At 50.4% G+C, this 16,532-nt stretch overlaps 1 protein-coding gene across 1 annotated transcript in view; it reads right to left on the bottom strand.

Annotated features, from left to right (window-relative positions):
* Sspn (sarcospan) overlaps nucleotides 1–6,105 on the bottom strand; it is a 15,432-nt gene extending 9,327 nt beyond the window's left edge. The window contains exon 1 of the mRNA XM_048335245.1: nucleotides 5,957–6,105. Within this exon, the coding sequence (XP_048191202.1) occupies nucleotides 5,957–6,016 (60 nt within the window). The 5' untranslated portion in view covers nucleotides 6,017–6,105. The remainder of the gene's footprint in view (nucleotides 1–5,956) is intronic.
* Between the last annotated feature and the right edge of the window lie 10,427 nt (nucleotides 6,106–16,532).

Here is a 16,532-nt window from a genome sequence, read left to right as displayed (position 1 = left end):
AAAGTTGGAACTGGAGGGGTTAAAAAGCTAAGGGAAAGGGCTGGGAATATGGCCTAATGGCAAGAGTGCTTGCCTCCTACACATAAAGCTCTCGGTTCGATTCCCCAGCACCACATATATGGAAAACGGCCAGAAGTGGCGCTGTGGCTCAGGTGGCAGAGTGCCAGCCTTGAGTGGGAAGAAGCCAGGGACAGTGCTCAGGCCCTGAGTCCAAGGCCCAGGACTGGCCAAAAAAACAAACAAACAAACAAACAAACAAACAAATAAATAAATAAATAAATAAATAAGCTAAGGGAAAGCACCAGACCCTGAGTTCAAGCCCCAGTACCGGCACCAAAATGAATGAAAGAATGAATGAACAACACTGCAGGAAGCCGGCAGCGACGCCATTACAAGATGGCGCCTGCTTCCTGGCAGCCTTAGCAGTAAACAACTCCATAAACGGTAAAGCCTAGTGGACTTTCGCGCCCAAACCCCGCGCATGCGCAAGTGAGTTCTAGTCCCAGCCAATCCCGTGGCGGCTGCTAGTAGCAACCGGTCACAGACCAATCAGGGAACGACCCATGCTCACCCAACGGTATATAAGCAGGCGTTTTTGGCCTTTTGGCGCCCCTCGCTTCAGCTCTCCCTCAACCAAGCAGCTCCTCAATAAAATGTGATTGGGAAGGATCCTCGTGTGGTGGTCGCCTTTCCTCGCTGGACGGGGTTGCCGCCCGCCGCAACTGGTGCCGAAACCCGGGAACCACGCGAGGGGCCGAAGAGGATCCAGAACCCAACACATGAGGAGGTAACTTCCCTCAGGTATGTGGACTGCCGTTCCTGTCTGGTGCTTCTTATTATCCTTCCGCTGTGAGTGCTGGTGGCTGGTGTGTGCTTGCTCTGTTTGCGCTGTGATGCCCTTATGGCGCATGGTACGCTCATGCCTGGAAGATGGACACTCCACAGATCTTATAATGGAAGGTCAAAGGGCCCTTAGTAAGCACCAGGATAGTCTTTCGGAATCCTCATCAGTAAAGGGGAAGTGGTTAGGCCTAAGGAAAATAAAAATAAAAATAAGAAAGAAAAGGGAGACCCCATAAGGGTCTGGAGGAGGGACTGCAGCCCTCCGGAAAATCCTCGACCGCGCAGGCGGCGGGGACAAACTCAAAAGGGACAAGGACAAGAACCAGTTGCCCCATTGTATCCTTCTTTGGAGGAATTTAAGATTGATAACTCCTTCTCAGCTCTTAGTATAGAGGGCAGTGAATCAGAGAGCAAGGCCGAGAGTGGCCATACCTCGGGCAGCGAGCTGAGCCCAGAAGATGAAGAGGGCTTGGAGGAAGCCGCTGCTAGGTACGAAGAGGACAGATACGGACCTGGTTACCCCCTTGGGGCCAAGTCCCCAGGCAAAAAACACCCTCTGCCCCCCCCCGCCTTATGCGGTGTCCGGGCGGAGCAACTTCCTAAAAAGAAGTATGTGGTCTAGGTTGGCCGCGGCTTTTCCAGTCTTTGAAAACCCAATAACAGATGAAAGGACCTATGAGCCAGTCTCTTATAAACAACTAAGGGATCTAATGGAGTCAGTGCGCACATATGGAGTTACAGCCAGTTATACCACCGCCTTATTGCGGCGACTCACGGTTAATGCATGACGCCCACGGATTGGTTTGAGATTGCGCGCACATGTCTCAGTCACGGGCAGTTCCTTGACTTTAGGTCCATTGTTCAGGACAAGGCACAAATACAATTCAGAAAGAATCTCCAAGAAGGGAGAGCCGAATGGTCGGTGGACATGCTTCTAGGACAGGGAGCTTATGCAGTGGAACAGACCACCTACCCCTTTGAAGTCTACCGCCAGGTAAATGAGATATTTTACAAGGCTTGGCGGGCCTTGCCAAACAAAGGAGAGGTGGCTGGCAACCTTACAAAAGTGATTCAGGCGCCCAATGAACCATTTTCTGATTTTGTGGCACGCATGCTTGAGACGGCGGAGCGTGTACTTGGGAATTTGGATGCTGCCATGCCACTTGTACAACAAATAATCTATGAGCAAAGTACCAAGGAATGTAAAATAGTGATAACTCCTATAAAGGAAAAGGGCCTTGAGGCATGGGTAAAAGCTTGCGAGAGGTGGGAGGCCCATTGACAAATGCAGGCTTGGCGGCGGCCGTGCTTTCTGCCGCTCGCATGGCTAGGGACAACAAACAGAAGGGCTGCTTTAAGTGTGGCCAATTAGGACACTTTAAGCGGCAATGCCCGAAAATTAACATGGACCGGATCTGGTGATAACGAGATCCAGGGGAGCTGTTTGTGTTTTTCCTCAGGGCCAAGAAGTGCCTCACTGGGTGCCAACGAGATTGACCAGGCCTGTGGAAACGACAGAAGAAACCCATTGCGAAAATAAAGACCCGCAAGATGAAGACGCCATTCACTTGCCCTGTGGTGCAACTGATCCCCTGCTACTTGCAACAGTGCTGACTGCAGCCCCGATGGCAGCAAAAGAAATGACACTATGGGCTGTGACTAAGGCATGGCCAGTACCTATGCCCTTGCATGCAGATTCTCCCTTCCTCCCCACCTTGTTTTCTGCAGACTGCAACATGGAAGTCCCATGTATTGCTCGTATTTTTACTACTATGCCTAGGGGGCAATGTGGTCTGCCTCTGGTTGGTCTGTCACCTGCGAACCCAAACACGAAGGGACAAGGTTGTAATTTCACAGGCATTAGCCGCCTTGGAGTATGGAGCTTCCCCCCAGATTTGGCTTTCAGCCCTAAAAAGGGACTAAGCCCTCAATTGCACGGCCTTTGCACCCCAGGAAGCTGGTAGCTTCACTTGCACTAGGGATAGGCGTGCATTTGAGCAGAGCAGGATGCCGGGCAATAGCACCGCACTTGGGAGTCCTGGGGTAACAGGCCCCAAGAAGAGCAAGTCTGATTGCACGTGGGTAGATACCCTAGACCCCACCTCTGGAAAAAAGGTATCGGACGGGTCTGGCGTCCGATGAATGGATAACACTCATGGGAAAGCCAGTACAATGTTCCAAAATAGCACACAGAGATCAGACCTCTACTCTTACCTGCACGAAAACAAAAAGGGGGAACTGCAGGAAGCCGGCAGCGACGCCATTACAAGATGGCGCCTGCTTCCTGGCAGCCTTAGCAGTAAACAACTCCATAAACGGTAAAGCCTAGTGGACTTTCGCGCCCAAACCCCGCGCATGCGCAAGTGAGTTCTAGTCCCAGCCAATCCCGTGGCGGCTGCTAGTAGCAACCGGTCACAGACCAATCAGGGAACGACCCATGCTCACCCAACGGTATATAAGCAGGCGTTTTTGGCCTTTTGGCGCCCCTCGCTTCAGCTCTCCCTCAACCAAGCAGCTCCTCAATAAAATGTGATTGGGAAGGATCCTCGTGTGGTGGTCGCCTTTCCTCGCTGGACGGGGTTGCCGCCCGCCGCACAACACCAAGGGTTTTGTCATGCAGTGTGTGAGCACTGTGGAAAAGCAGAGTGATGCTTCTAGAAGGTTTTTAGCTGGAAAAGAAAATCTATGGAACATAGGAATTGGTGACAAAAGAATGTATCCAGGGTTCTCTGAGTGAAATGATCTCATAGACATCTTTGTTCCTTCGTTCCCTTCTTCCTTTCTCTCTCTCATTCTTCCTTCCTTTCTTTGATCAGGGTCTCTTTAACACCTAGCAATTTCCTCTTTGCTCCCCTTGCCCCGGCATTAGGTTCTATTAAAGAGAGAAGCCTTGATAATCACTTACATTAAAAGTAACCGACACACACCAAACCGTATTCTAGCTAGATCGGCTTGATTTTTATTTTTACAGAAGTTTGCCAGAAGGAGCCATCTGTCCATGACATGAAAACAAACTCTTGTGAAATGTATTTTGCTATGAACTTAGCACAGAATCTCCCTCCCTTTCGGCTGCCTCGAGGACCGTGGTTCAAAGCCAGCCCAGGAAGACAAATCAGAGAGACTCTTATAATTCAATGAACCAGCAAGATCTAGAGCTGTGGCTCAAGTGGTAGAGCACCAGCCTTGAGCAGATAAGCTAAGAGAGAGGTGCCAAGGCCCTGAGTTCAAGCCCCAGTACTGGCACAAGAAAAGCAAAAGCAAACATGGAATGAAAGAGTTCCCTTCCTCTGTATTTCTTTTCACTTTTCTAGTCTTCAAGGATATCTTTCCCCCTTCAGTAAGTTGACAGTCACTGAAGTAATGAAAATACCCAGTATATCTTAGTGAAAAGCTATTTTTAAATCACTTGATTTAGAAAACTCCAATCACGATACTTTCATGGGAATTCTTCGTACACAAATTAAAAGTTTTAAATGACTCTGCAAGAATTTGTAAATTCAACTAATCTTAATTAGAAAAATACCTGCACCTATGCATATTGATCAGGTGCTTTAATGTCTGCCCCTGACAGTATTGTGTGTGTCTGTGTGTGTGTGTGTGTGTGTGTCTGTGCGTGCCCATCCCGGGGCTTGAACTCAGGGTCTGGGGCGCTGTCCCCATGCTTTTGTACTCGTGGACCACAGCACCACTTCTGGCCTTTTGCTGATTAATTAGAAATAAGAGTCTCATAGACTCTGCTTGTTGCCCAGGCTGGCTTTGAACCTCCGTCTTCAGATCTCAGAGTCCTGAGACCCGACCACCCCATCTTGACTAATAAAACAGCTGGGTGTTTTGGTGCACACCCGTGAGCCAGCGAGAGCTAGGCAGCAAGCAGTGATAGTAGGCACGCGGTTCCTATGTGCCTGGTATCAATGGGAGCTTCTGTGTGAACATACCTAAGGCCAAAAAGGCTGACAGGGGCCTGCCCAGTGTGTGTATGTGCAAAATCGTGAGTTCAAAGCCTAGGAGTGCCAAAGGAAAGGGGGGTGGGAGGAGAGAGAGAGAGGAGAGGAGAGAGAGAGAGGAGAGAGAGAGAGAGAGAGAGAGAGAGGAAGGAAGGAAGGAAGGAAGGAAGGAAGGAAGGAAGGAAGGAAGGAAGGAAGGAAGGAAGGAAGGAAGGAAGGAAGGAAGGAAGAAGGAAGGAAGGAGGAAGGGAAGAGGGAAGATGGGAAGGAGGGAAGATGGAAGGAGGGAAGATGGGAAGGAGGGAAGAGGGAAGGGGAAGAAGGAAGGAGGGAGGGAGGGAGGAAGGAGGGAAGGAAGGAATCTGAATGCCCCCTATGCCCTGGGCGGGTCTGGCTGGGCCTTCCTTCACTTTAGCAATGCAGGGCAGGCTGACTGTCCCCCACAGGTGGTTGGGGATTAGAGATGACTGTCCAGGAGCCTGGTGGGGGGGGGGGGTGGTTGGGGAGGGCAGTGCTCCCTCCCCAGCCCCCGTTTTAAGGGGAGGAACCCAGGGCAGGCATGTACAGCTCGGCAGCCCCACCCCCACGACAGCTGAGCCTTCTTGGAACAGTCCATCCATTCCTTGCCCAGGTCCAAATATATTTCCACACCGGCCAACGCCCTGGAGGGAGCGGGGCACCCCACTTTCAGACTCCCGTGAATGAAGGCCTTGCTTAACCCCTGGGCCCTTATTTTGGGGAGCCAGCTAACAGAACTTCACTGGACAAATAAAACCAGTCACCCCCTCTTTCCCCCCCCCCCCAGCGTGCCCCCCAACAAATCCAGCCTCCACATACAGACAGGCAGGCCTTTGCTCCCTCTGCCTTGCCCTGTGGGAGATGCACTCACCCCACTCCTTGCTGATGATTTAGGGGTGTGTGTGGGGGGGACCCAGGATCAGGCACAAACCCAAGTGAACCTGCGGCTGTGACTGAGGTGGTCCCATCGGAGCACCCCATCTTGTGAGCCTTGACACCCCTACTACGTTCCAGGGAAAGACCCACCCCCCACCAGGCCCCATGCGGAGGCATTTTGAGTGTGAGAGGGGAAAGGGGAGGGGGGTGGGGTGGGGGAAATCGAGTCAGCGGCATGCAGCTGGGTTAGTCATTCCTGGGGTGCCGATGCTTACGAGGATCCCCGCCCCAGAACGGGGTGTCTCTGAGCAGCAGGACGAGCTGACGCTGGCCATGAGGAAGCCCAGCACGGCCACGGCGATGCCCAGGCCCAGCTGCAGCAGGGCGAGCAGCAGCGGGAAGCGGCAGCCGCAGCACCGCGGGGCCGGCGCCTCCCGGGCCTCCCCGGGCTCCCGGGGCCCTGTGCGCGGGGAGGCGCCGCGGGGTCGCTGGTCCCGGGCCATGGCGGGGGCGATCGGGGGGCGATCGGGGATGCGATCGGGGGCGATGGGCGGCGATCGGGGCCCGGGCTCGGGCTGCAGACGCCCTGCTGAGCAGATCTGGGCCAGGCCTGGAGCTTGGAGCCGACCCAGGCCAGGCCCAGGCGGGCGGCGCAGGGGGATCCGAGGGGGGTGGCCAACTGCCAACGCCCGGCGCTGCGCCCTCCTCCCACCCCCCGGGCAGGGCAGCCGCCTAGCACGCTGCGTGTGCACACGCTGTGTGTGCACGCGGAGGTTGCCATGGAAAGTGCGTGTGAGCACGGTGCGTGTGCGCACACGCGTAGGATGCATGTGTCCCCAAGTGCCTGGGCGTCTTGCACGTGCACGGTACAAGTCTGGGGGGGGGGGGCGTGTGGGCTGGAGGTGTGCGTGCCCACTCCTGTGCATGTGTGTGCACACGCGCGCCTGGGTCCCTGTGTCTGTAGGCGCGCGTGTGCACGCGTGTCACACATGCACGGCGACGTGCGTGCATGTGTAAGCATGCACGTGTATGTTGGGGGCGTGCCTATGTCGTCGCCGGCGTGCATGCGTGTGTAGGCATTCCCATCTGTGCCTGTGCATATGGGTGTGTGTGTGTGCTTGAGTTGACATTCATTCGTGTGTGCACGTGTGTACTTGTGCACGGATGCGTATGCACGTCGGTGTGCATGGCTCCCCCCCACACCCCCGAACCCCAGGATTTCTCTGTTTTCGTTGCTGTGTTCTGGGAGCTGCGATACAAGGTGGTGAATGTTTCTGTCCCTGGAGTTTCATTATCAGACAACAGACTCTGAACAGGCTGGGCTGTGCACTTCTGTTCCTTTCTTTTTTCTTCCCTATTGTTTTTTTTTTCTATTAAGTTTTTGTATTTTCTATTAGGTTTTCCTATTAAGAAGCATGGACTCTTCCCTCTGGCTTGTGGAATTCAGCCCATGTTTCCCCCACGCAAGGGCTGGCTTTGGGAAATACCTGTCTGTGCAGACACAGGCTCGGCCAGCGCCCTTTAAATGCTTTCAATAAAAGAAAAAAAACCCACAAAACTAGTCCCGGGCCTTGAACTCAGGGCCTGGGTGCTGTCTCTGAGCTTTTTCGCTCAAGGCGGGGTGCTCTACAATTTGAGTCACAGCTCCACTTCCAGCTTTTTGCTAAGAGTCTCACAGACTTTCCTTCCCCGGGCTGGCTTCAAGCCGTGGGCTTCCAGGCATGGGCTATGAAAAAGCCTTCCTTTTGATTGCCTGGCTGAGCTGTACGAGTTACAAATGAAACCGGCAGCAGTGGGTGACATTTGAAAAGAAAAAAAACAACAACCTGTAATTCTTCTTTTCTAGTTCAATACCTCTGCTTGGAGCTCTGCCCGCATGGTCAGCCTGTTTGAGGAGAATTGGTCGTCAGAATCCTAGCTACTCAGAAGGCTAAGATCGGAAGGATCACAGTTCCAAGCCAGCTAGGGCAGGCAAGCGAGGCGAGCCTCTTATTTCCAAATCACCTAGCAAAAATCTGGATGTGGAGGTGTGGTTCAAACGGTAGGGTATCAGCCATAAGGGAAAGCCAAGGGAGAGCATGAAGACACACACACACACACACACACACACACACACACACAGATATGAGAATGCTCTCTCTACTGGTCCTTTTTATTGACAAAAGTCACCGTCAGTCACAAAGTTTCCCAGAGCTAAGTTAGAGCTTTATCTTTGTTATTATTCATAAAGTATGATGTCACGGTGTTATAGACTCAGCCATAACCACTTCAGATATTTATCTTACCAGGGAGAAGGCAAAGGCGACACACACACACGAAGTTTTCCGATCCTCTTGGCTGCTTTTATAACTCAGAGCTGACAGATTGTAAATTAGACCGGGTGAGAGTTGTGAATATGGAGTTTGATATCGTTTTTTCTGATCCTCTAGGGACCAGAATCAAATCAAGCTGAATCTTTCCCTCAACGTTATACTTTGTGTTCTTCTGAAGTATTTATGTTTCACCAGTTCAGCGAAGCAAATAACTCTTCAATAGTAGTGTCATTGGCAAAATGTCCTTAGAAATAATCACTAAACTAACATATTTCAGGATTCAGAATCTTAGGGTTGGCCCCAAAACTACAATGAAAAGAAAAGCAACCCGATTTCATGCTGGGCACTGGTGGCTCCCACCTGTCATCCTAGCTGATCAGAAGGCTGAGATCTGAGGACCATGGTTCAAAGCCAGCCCAGGCAGGAAAGTCCACAAGACTCTTACATTCAATGACCCAGCACAAAGAAGGAAGTGGAGGTGTTGTTCAAATGCCAGCCTTGAGGGAAAATCTAAGGGAGAGTGTTCAGGCTCTGAGTTCAAGCCCCAGGACCGGCACACACACACACACACACACACACACACACACACACTTTTGCCAATCCTATGTTTAATTATTTCTCATCCATTCCATGAAGAGAATAATCTGTTCCTAATTTGCTCTTATGTCCAGTTAATTTTAATTTCTCAAGTTCCAGTTTCTATATTCCTGTCTGGCTTCATTATATAATTTTGTGTGTGTGTGTGTGTGTGTGTGTGTGTGTGTGTGTGTCTAAACAATGTTGAAACTCGGCTTCAGTAAAGAGATCAAAAGAATGCATCTTTCTTTGGCTGCATGCCAGTATTGAGACTTGAACCCAGGACCTACGCTCTTGCTTGGCTTTTTTTTTTTTTAAAGTTAAGGTTGACGCTCTACCACTTGAGCCATCCCTACTGTTTTGGGTTTTTGCTGGTTCACTGGAGATAAGAGTCGGAAGCTTCTCTTGTACTTACAGGAATAAAAGAAAATTTGATTAAGTGAAAAGCAAGCAGTGACATCATGTCTAAAAACAAAAAGACAGGACTACGACATCCTAAGATGTTTTTGGTCAGATTGCGTGGGCAAAGCACAAAACCATTCCAGGGCAGGATACATTATTTCATAAGGTGTCTGTTTACAATGCCCAAGCAATGTGGTCTATGGCAAAATGCCAGGCACCCTTTGCTAATCGGCTCCACTTTTAGCTGAGGTGGATTTGCACCAATAAATCATCATTCTACCTGGAACTTTCCTTAGCCTACGTCCCCAAAAGACATGAAGCCGGGTGCTGGTGGCTCACATTTGTCATCCTAGCTAGTCAGGAGGCTGTGATCTGAGGATCAAAGTTCAAAGCCAGCCTGGGAAGGAAAATCGATGAGACTCGTATCTCCAAACGAACCAGCCAAAAGCTGGAAGTGGAGCTGTGGCTCAAGGGGCAGAGCGCCAGCCTGGAGGGGGGGGAAAAGCCCAGCCAGGGCTCAAGGCCCTGAGTTCGTTTCACTGTGCACACACACACACACACACACACACACACACAATTGCATCTTATTCTTGCTTTCTGTTGCCACGCAACCCTGTCGACTGTGGCTCCTGACCCTGGCAAGCTCCGAGACAGGCAGACAGACAGACCGACAGACAGACAGAGGATCCTGTGACACATTGCTAGCACAAAATCATGTGTGAGCAGAGCAAGAGGTAAAGTCAAAGTTCCCCTGCAATGCCCAGTGACAGGATCCCGGACAGTCAGGGACGGGGCAGCTGGGCTGGATGAGTCAGAGGCTTGGTGTGCAGCTGGCGTTCACCCAGGTGTGGGTATTTATCTCTAGTGCTCTACCGCTTGGAGCCACAGCGCCATTTCCGGTTTTTCTGGTGATTCACTGGAGATAAAGAGTCTTACAGACTTTGCTGCCCAGGCTGGCTTTGAACTGTGATCCTCAGATCTCAGTCTCCTGAGCCGCCAGTGGCCCAGCTCTTTTAGCTTGTTATTTTGGACATGGGGCTTAAACTCTGGGCCTGGATGTTGTCCCTGAGTGTTTTTTCTCAAGGCTAGTGTTCTACCACTTTGAACCCACAGCTCCACTTCCCATTTTTGAGTGGTTAATCGGTGATGAGAGTCTCACCAGGACATTTCTTGCCTGGGCTGGCTTCGAACCACAATCCTCAGAACTCGGCCTCCTGAGTAACTAAGATTCACAGGTGTGAGCCATTGGCGCCTGGCTCTTTTCGCTTTTTTACTCAAGGCTGGTGCTCTTACCACTTGAGCCACAGCTCTACTTCTGGCTTTTTGCTGGTTCATTGGAGATGAGAGACTCACAGATCTTTCTACCAGGCTGGCTTTGAACTGTGATCCTCAGATCTCAGCCTCCTGATTAGCTAAGAAGACAGGCGTGAGCCCACTGGTGCTTGGCTTTACAGTTATCTAACCTGCAAATATACAGAGTTAGATTTCTAATGGATATGTAATGAGGAAGATATTAGCACTTCTTCTATGGAGAAATTCTCTCTAGATCAGATCCTCATGTATTTGTTGACTTTTTCTTTCGGTGCTAATTTTTTTTTTCTTGCCAGAAAGTTTTGTGAGAACAGATAGCTATAATACATTAAGATCAAGAAGGGGAAGGTAGAAATTTCTCAAAGACTTCCAGGTTAAGTTCATGTTCCTGCCCCCAGCTGGGTGTCAGAATCACCTAGGAAGCTTTTTAAATACAGATGACAAAGACTCTTCTCTCGGGATTCTAAATCTGGAAGGGCTGGCACAATTCAAAGGTTCTGAGGTTGTTTTGATGTATAGCGAAGACCGAAGCCATTGTCCTCGACTTTAAGAAGGAGGGAAGAAGGAAAAAAAAAATAAAAAGAAAGGAAGGAAAAAGAGAAGAATGCGCCAAACCAAGACATCTGAAGTGAATCTAGATTTTAAGTATTGTTCATTTTTAAAAGTTAACATTTTTACTTAGTGAGACTGTACTTCTTCCCAAACCATGCAAACTTCTATTGGAAACTTTCATCAGAAGTAATTGAGAACCTCACTGGCGGCTCACAACTGTCATCCCAGCTACTCAGAGGCTGAGACCTGAGCACAGCAGTTCGAAGCCAGCCTGGGCAGGAAAGTCCACGAAAGTCTGATCTCTAATAAACTACCAAGAACCTTGGAAGTGGAGCTGTGGCTCAAAGGGGGTAAGAGTTCATTAAGTCAAGATGACCTTGTCCACGGTCCACTGTCCTCAATTCATTTGGAAAGAGACAGCCCCTGTGCGCACACCTAGAATCCAGGCTTTGGTTTTTGTTGACAAGTTTCTTGATTTGATGTTGTTGTTTTTTTAACCCTCCGCTCAGCTCACTCAAGGCTTTGGTGAGAAGCCTCAGTGAGCCCAATTTCCTTTATGGCTGAACAAACTTCCTGGGCAAATTTGGTTATGCCATGAGCCAAATGAGGCTTGAATGACCCCCTGTCACCCCCAAAAAATAAATAGAAAAATAAAAGACCACTAAAGCTTGGTCTTACATTGAGTAGCATTGTTTTCGCAATCATACGCTTCCTGATAGCATCGCCTTCGGTAAGCTGACCTGGAGAAATTGTGGTTTTTCAGACATTGTCTCGTAACCCCTGGACCTCCTTTGAAAACCACCACTCAGAGAACACCGATGATATTTCATGCCCTCGATAATAAGACGTGGAGAGGGAGCCCATTACGAGGCAATTTATCGTCTATCAAGATGGGTGCTAACTAATAACATAGCTTTTATACTCCTATTCCTTTGCTGTTTAGCAAGTCTCCAAAACAAAGATAACACAGAATTCTAACACACACACACACACCAAGGGGGCAAATACAAATGTTCCCCGGGTTGATTTGGGGTGAGTTGACTCAAAGCAGGTACTTTGGCTGAAAGCAAGAGGGGGAAAAAAAAAAGTAAATAAATTCTATACTTTCAGAAAATGAATCAGATCTTCAGAGAGCTCACAATGTTTTTTTCCCAAGTAACCTAAGTGAGGATGGAAATGGAATCTTCTGGAGATAGCCAGCACGAACCTGGCTTGGGTTGCTGAACGGTTTGAGACCCCTTCTGTTTAGGTTTGTGTTTGTTTGTGATTGGTTTTGTCTGAGGCTTTTTTGAGGTTTTTTTGGGGGAAGGGGAGATTAAACTCAGGGCCTCGTGTTCTCCTGTGGCTTTTTATTCCTCAAGGAACAAATGGAGCCATTTGAGCCATGGCTCCATTTCTGTTTTTTTGTTGTTGTTGTTGTTGTTTTGGTGGTTAATTGGAGATTAATGTTTCATTGACTTTTATGCCTGGACTGGCTTTGAACTACAATCCTCAGGCATGATGTTGATCATGAGATCACATAGTTATTAAAGTATGACTGCCAAAGAACTACCCTTTTGGTTCATGATCTCTGGCCCTTAACGATAGATAGATGTGTTACAGAGATAGATGGAGGGACATATGGACAATTAGATAGATGGCAATTAGATGGCAGATGAGAAATAGATGATTGATAGGAGATTGAGGTACACAGATAGGGAAGTAGATGATAGGGGATTAGATCGATAGATAGCTGATAAAGAGATAGAAAGGCAGAGATACACAGACAGATGATAGGTAGGTAGATGATAGATACTCAGAGGAGGGATAGACAGGTGATTGGGTGGATAATTAGGTGATAGAGAGAGACGACAGGTAGATGACAGATTGATGGCAAATACAAAATAGATGATGGATGGATGATCAGTGTTTAGATGGATAATTAAATAAGAGAGAGAATGACAGAGCTAGATAGAATGAGAGTTTGAACTCAAGGGCTCTTGATTTTCTTCAGGACCAGCTTTGGACTGTACTCCTCCTATCTCTATCCCGGAAGGATCTGGGATTACAAGCATGCGCCAGCCGTCGACTTTAAGGTCCATTTAGAGAGTCAAGCCTGAATCCACTCCATCGAGACCACGCGGAAGCCGCGAAACACGCAGGTGGGGATCTCCAGGGATTGTCATCTCTAACCTGAGTATTTCCTCGCCAAACACATGGCATTCGAATTCTTCCTCTGGCCAGCCGCCACCTGCAAACACAAAGACAATTATTAAACCAATCTGTCTGCCTTCCTTGCTGGGTTTAGGGGGGGTGAGCATGAAGAACCAGAGCTATTTCCTGTGGTGGGTTGTGAAAGGGAGGAAGAAGGAGCCCCGGGTGACTAAGACAGGAAACCAAACTCCACATTCCTGTCCCCCTTGTCTTGAGGGCTTTGTGTCCATCAATTAATGTTTATTCAACATTTTGGGGTTGTAGGCCACTGTGTGAGGCACAATGGCAATTAGGTCATTTTTGTTTGTTTTTCTTCATGTTCAATTACCATACGTAGAAGGAAAACAGTGCCAGTTAAAATAGGATTGTGAGGTGACTATCACAATCTGGAAGGTTGGGGGGGGGGGGTTACAGACAGTGAATTTCTTACCAAGAGAAAACTTTTCTCCAGGTCCCGGAAAATAATTTGAGACTCAAGACCTGCAGGTGGCTTATGCCGTTTGCCAGAATTATCCTAAATTCTGTGTGTGTGTGTGTGTGTGCACGCACACATCTATTCTGGAGCGTGAACTCAGGACCCGGACACTGTCTCTGAGATTTTTTTTTAAAACTTAGTTTTATTGATTTTGTTTATGTGGTACCAAGGAATTGAAGCCAAGGCTTCACGCATGCTACGTAGTCCTGAGGACCACGGTTCACAGCCAGCCCAGGCGAGAAAGTCCATGAGACTCTAATCTTCAATGAACCACCGAAAAGCCAGAAGTGGAGGTGTGGCTCAAGTGGTAGAGCGCCAGCCCTGAGCAAAACAGCTCAAGAACAGTGCCCCGTGACCCCTGAGTTCAAGCTTTCGTCATGGCACACAAGCTAATGAGTGGATGAATTAATGGAAATAGCATGAGGAGCTGTAACATGAAGAAACTTCAGAGACCACAGGCAAGGCGGCCAGCTGTCTGGGCCCACAGCTTCCTCCTATGCAAAAACAAAAAAAAAATATTCACAACACTTACCATCCTAGCTGTGCTGGGCTGTTTAGTATAACCGGCTTGTGCTCTGAATAATAACCATACTTCCGGCTTGAGCGCCTTTCCACACATACTGTGTTGTTTTAGGAATTGCCGATTTCTATGAAACTTCGTGTGTGTGTGTGTGTGTGTGTGTGTGTGTGTGTGTGTGTACTGAGGCTTGAACTCAGGGACTTGGCGTTGTCCCATAGCTTTAATCAAGCAAGGCTGGTGCTCTACCACTTGAGCCACAGCTCCACTTCTGGCTTCTTAGCTAATTCATTGGAGATGAAGGTCTGAGAGACTTGATGTTTTTTTCTAACTCGGGCTGGCTTTGAACCGGGATGCTCAGCTGTCAGCCTCTTGAGTAGCCGAGATCACAGGCATGAGCGATGGGTGCCTGGCCCAGTGCTTGGTTTTTTACTTGTTTTCACGGGAGACTTCAACTAGAAATAGGCAGGTGGGTTGAGCCCGGTTCCTCACCCTTTCTCATTTCTCTTTTTTTGCCTTTCTAGTTATACTTTATTTGCATGACGAACCCCACCACCATTCGAAGAAGATGCCATTTCTACTCGGTCACACCCAAGCTAAACGTCTCTTCTCCCCAAGATAGCTGTGACCATGGAAACATTGTGGGCTTTCAGCTGCTGTGGGTTCTAATCCTAGCTCTGGTATTTCTGACCTGAACACATAATTTCCCTGAGCTCAGATTTCCTGTCCTGTGTAAATGGAACTGAGATACACCGCACAGGGGGTTGATGATGAAAGATTGCATGCATATATCTGAATTGTACGACGTGATCAACACATTTCACATCCTTATTCTTCCTTTTATTATTTTTTTTTTCCAGTGCCGGTAGTGTGGATTAAAGCCAGGCCCTTATGGTCTTGTTATGGGTTTTTCTCCTCAAAGCTAGAGCTTTACCTCTTTCCTTCTTCTTTCTTTTCTTAAAAAATAATGGTGGGCAGAGATGGGAGGGAAAAGCAGAGAGAGAGCGAGGGAAGGGGTGACAATGTCCAAAAAGAAATGGACTCGGGCTGGGAATGTGGCTTGGTGGTGGAGTGCTTGCCTAGCATGCATGAAGCCCTGGGTTCGATTCCTCAGTACCACAGACACAGAAAAAGCTGGACGTGGCTCAGCGGTAGAGTGCCAGCCTTGAGCAAAAGAAGCTCAGGGACAGCGCCCAGGCCCTGAGTTGAAGCCCCAGGATATATGATATATAATATATACATACACACATATACTATGTACATACACACATATAGATTGCAGCCTTTATATAATATATGCAATCTATACATCATATAATACATATATGCAATCTATACATTATATATGATTATGCACATGCAAGCTCTATACATACATAGATACATATCAACCATATATTGATTATAGACATATTACACACAGATATATATATATAAATAATATACATAGCCCATATGTGTGGGCTACAGCTATGCATAGATTTTACACAAAGATTATATATGAATGCATATAATTTATACATGGGTGCATCTCGGTGCCTGCCCCGGGGCTGCAGGGGCGTCTGTGGGGAGGGTGCTGGTGCTCGGTGCCCGCCCCGGGGCTGCAGGGCGAGCGGAACCCGCAGCCAGCCGCGATGCGGGCGCCGCGGGCGGCCTCACGTTGCGGGCCGCGTGCCGGTGCCAGTCGGCGCGGGGTGAGCGGGGCGCGGGCCCCGGGGCGGCGGAGCCCGCCCGGCCCTCCCTCCCCTGGGCGCCCCCTCCCCCCTCCCCACCGCGTCCCTGCTGCCGGCTGCGGGAGGCCTAGGGTGGCCCGGGGACACCGCGTCGCTGGAGCCGGGCGGGGGTGGGGGTGGGGGTGTTGGGATGGGGACCCGGGAGGAGACCGGGGTGGGGGGTCACAGGCCGGACCCCGGCTGCCCGGGCCCCCCGAGGCCCCCGTGTCCCGTCGCCGCCGGCAGCGGGGAATGAACGCGATCCCGACCCGCCACGACACCCACGGCCGCGTCCCCCGGCGCCCACGGATCACCCCCTAACTAAACACAACACCCCGCAAGCTGCGCCCGCCCACCCAGGAAAGCGGGGGGAGCGGGGAGGGAGCCGCCACCCCGGCCCGGCCGGGCCCGGCCCCCCGCGGACCGCGCCGTCTCCACGGGAGACGCGGTGTTTTTCCTTCCCGGCAGCCCCGCCCCCTTCGGGCAAGGCCACGCCCCCTGTGGACACGCCCCTCCCCCGGGCCACGCCCCCCGGGCTGGCCCGCGGTTGGTACGTTCGGCACGTGAGCCGGCGGCTGCTGCTGGTCTGGCGGGCGACGCGCGTGCCCTGCGTCCGTCCGAGGAGCGCAGCGGCCGCCTGACCGTGTGCGCGTGCGCGCGGGGGAGAGAGCGCGAGCGAGCGGGGGCGCGCGCGCTCGCCAGCGCGGGGCGCAGTGGCCGGGGGAGGTGTGTGTGCGTGTGAGTGAGTGAGTGTGTGTGGTGGGGGGAGCGCACCCACACGCACACACTCACTCGCACCCA

Source organism: Perognathus longimembris, chromosome 27 (genome assembly GCF_023159225.1).
Source record: "Perognathus longimembris pacificus isolate PPM17 chromosome 27, ASM2315922v1, whole genome shotgun sequence".
NCBI lineage: Eukaryota > Metazoa > Chordata > Mammalia > Rodentia > Heteromyidae > Perognathus > Perognathus longimembris.
Note: the sequence above shows the minus strand (reverse complement) of the source record. Positions and strands in the feature narration are given on the sequence as shown.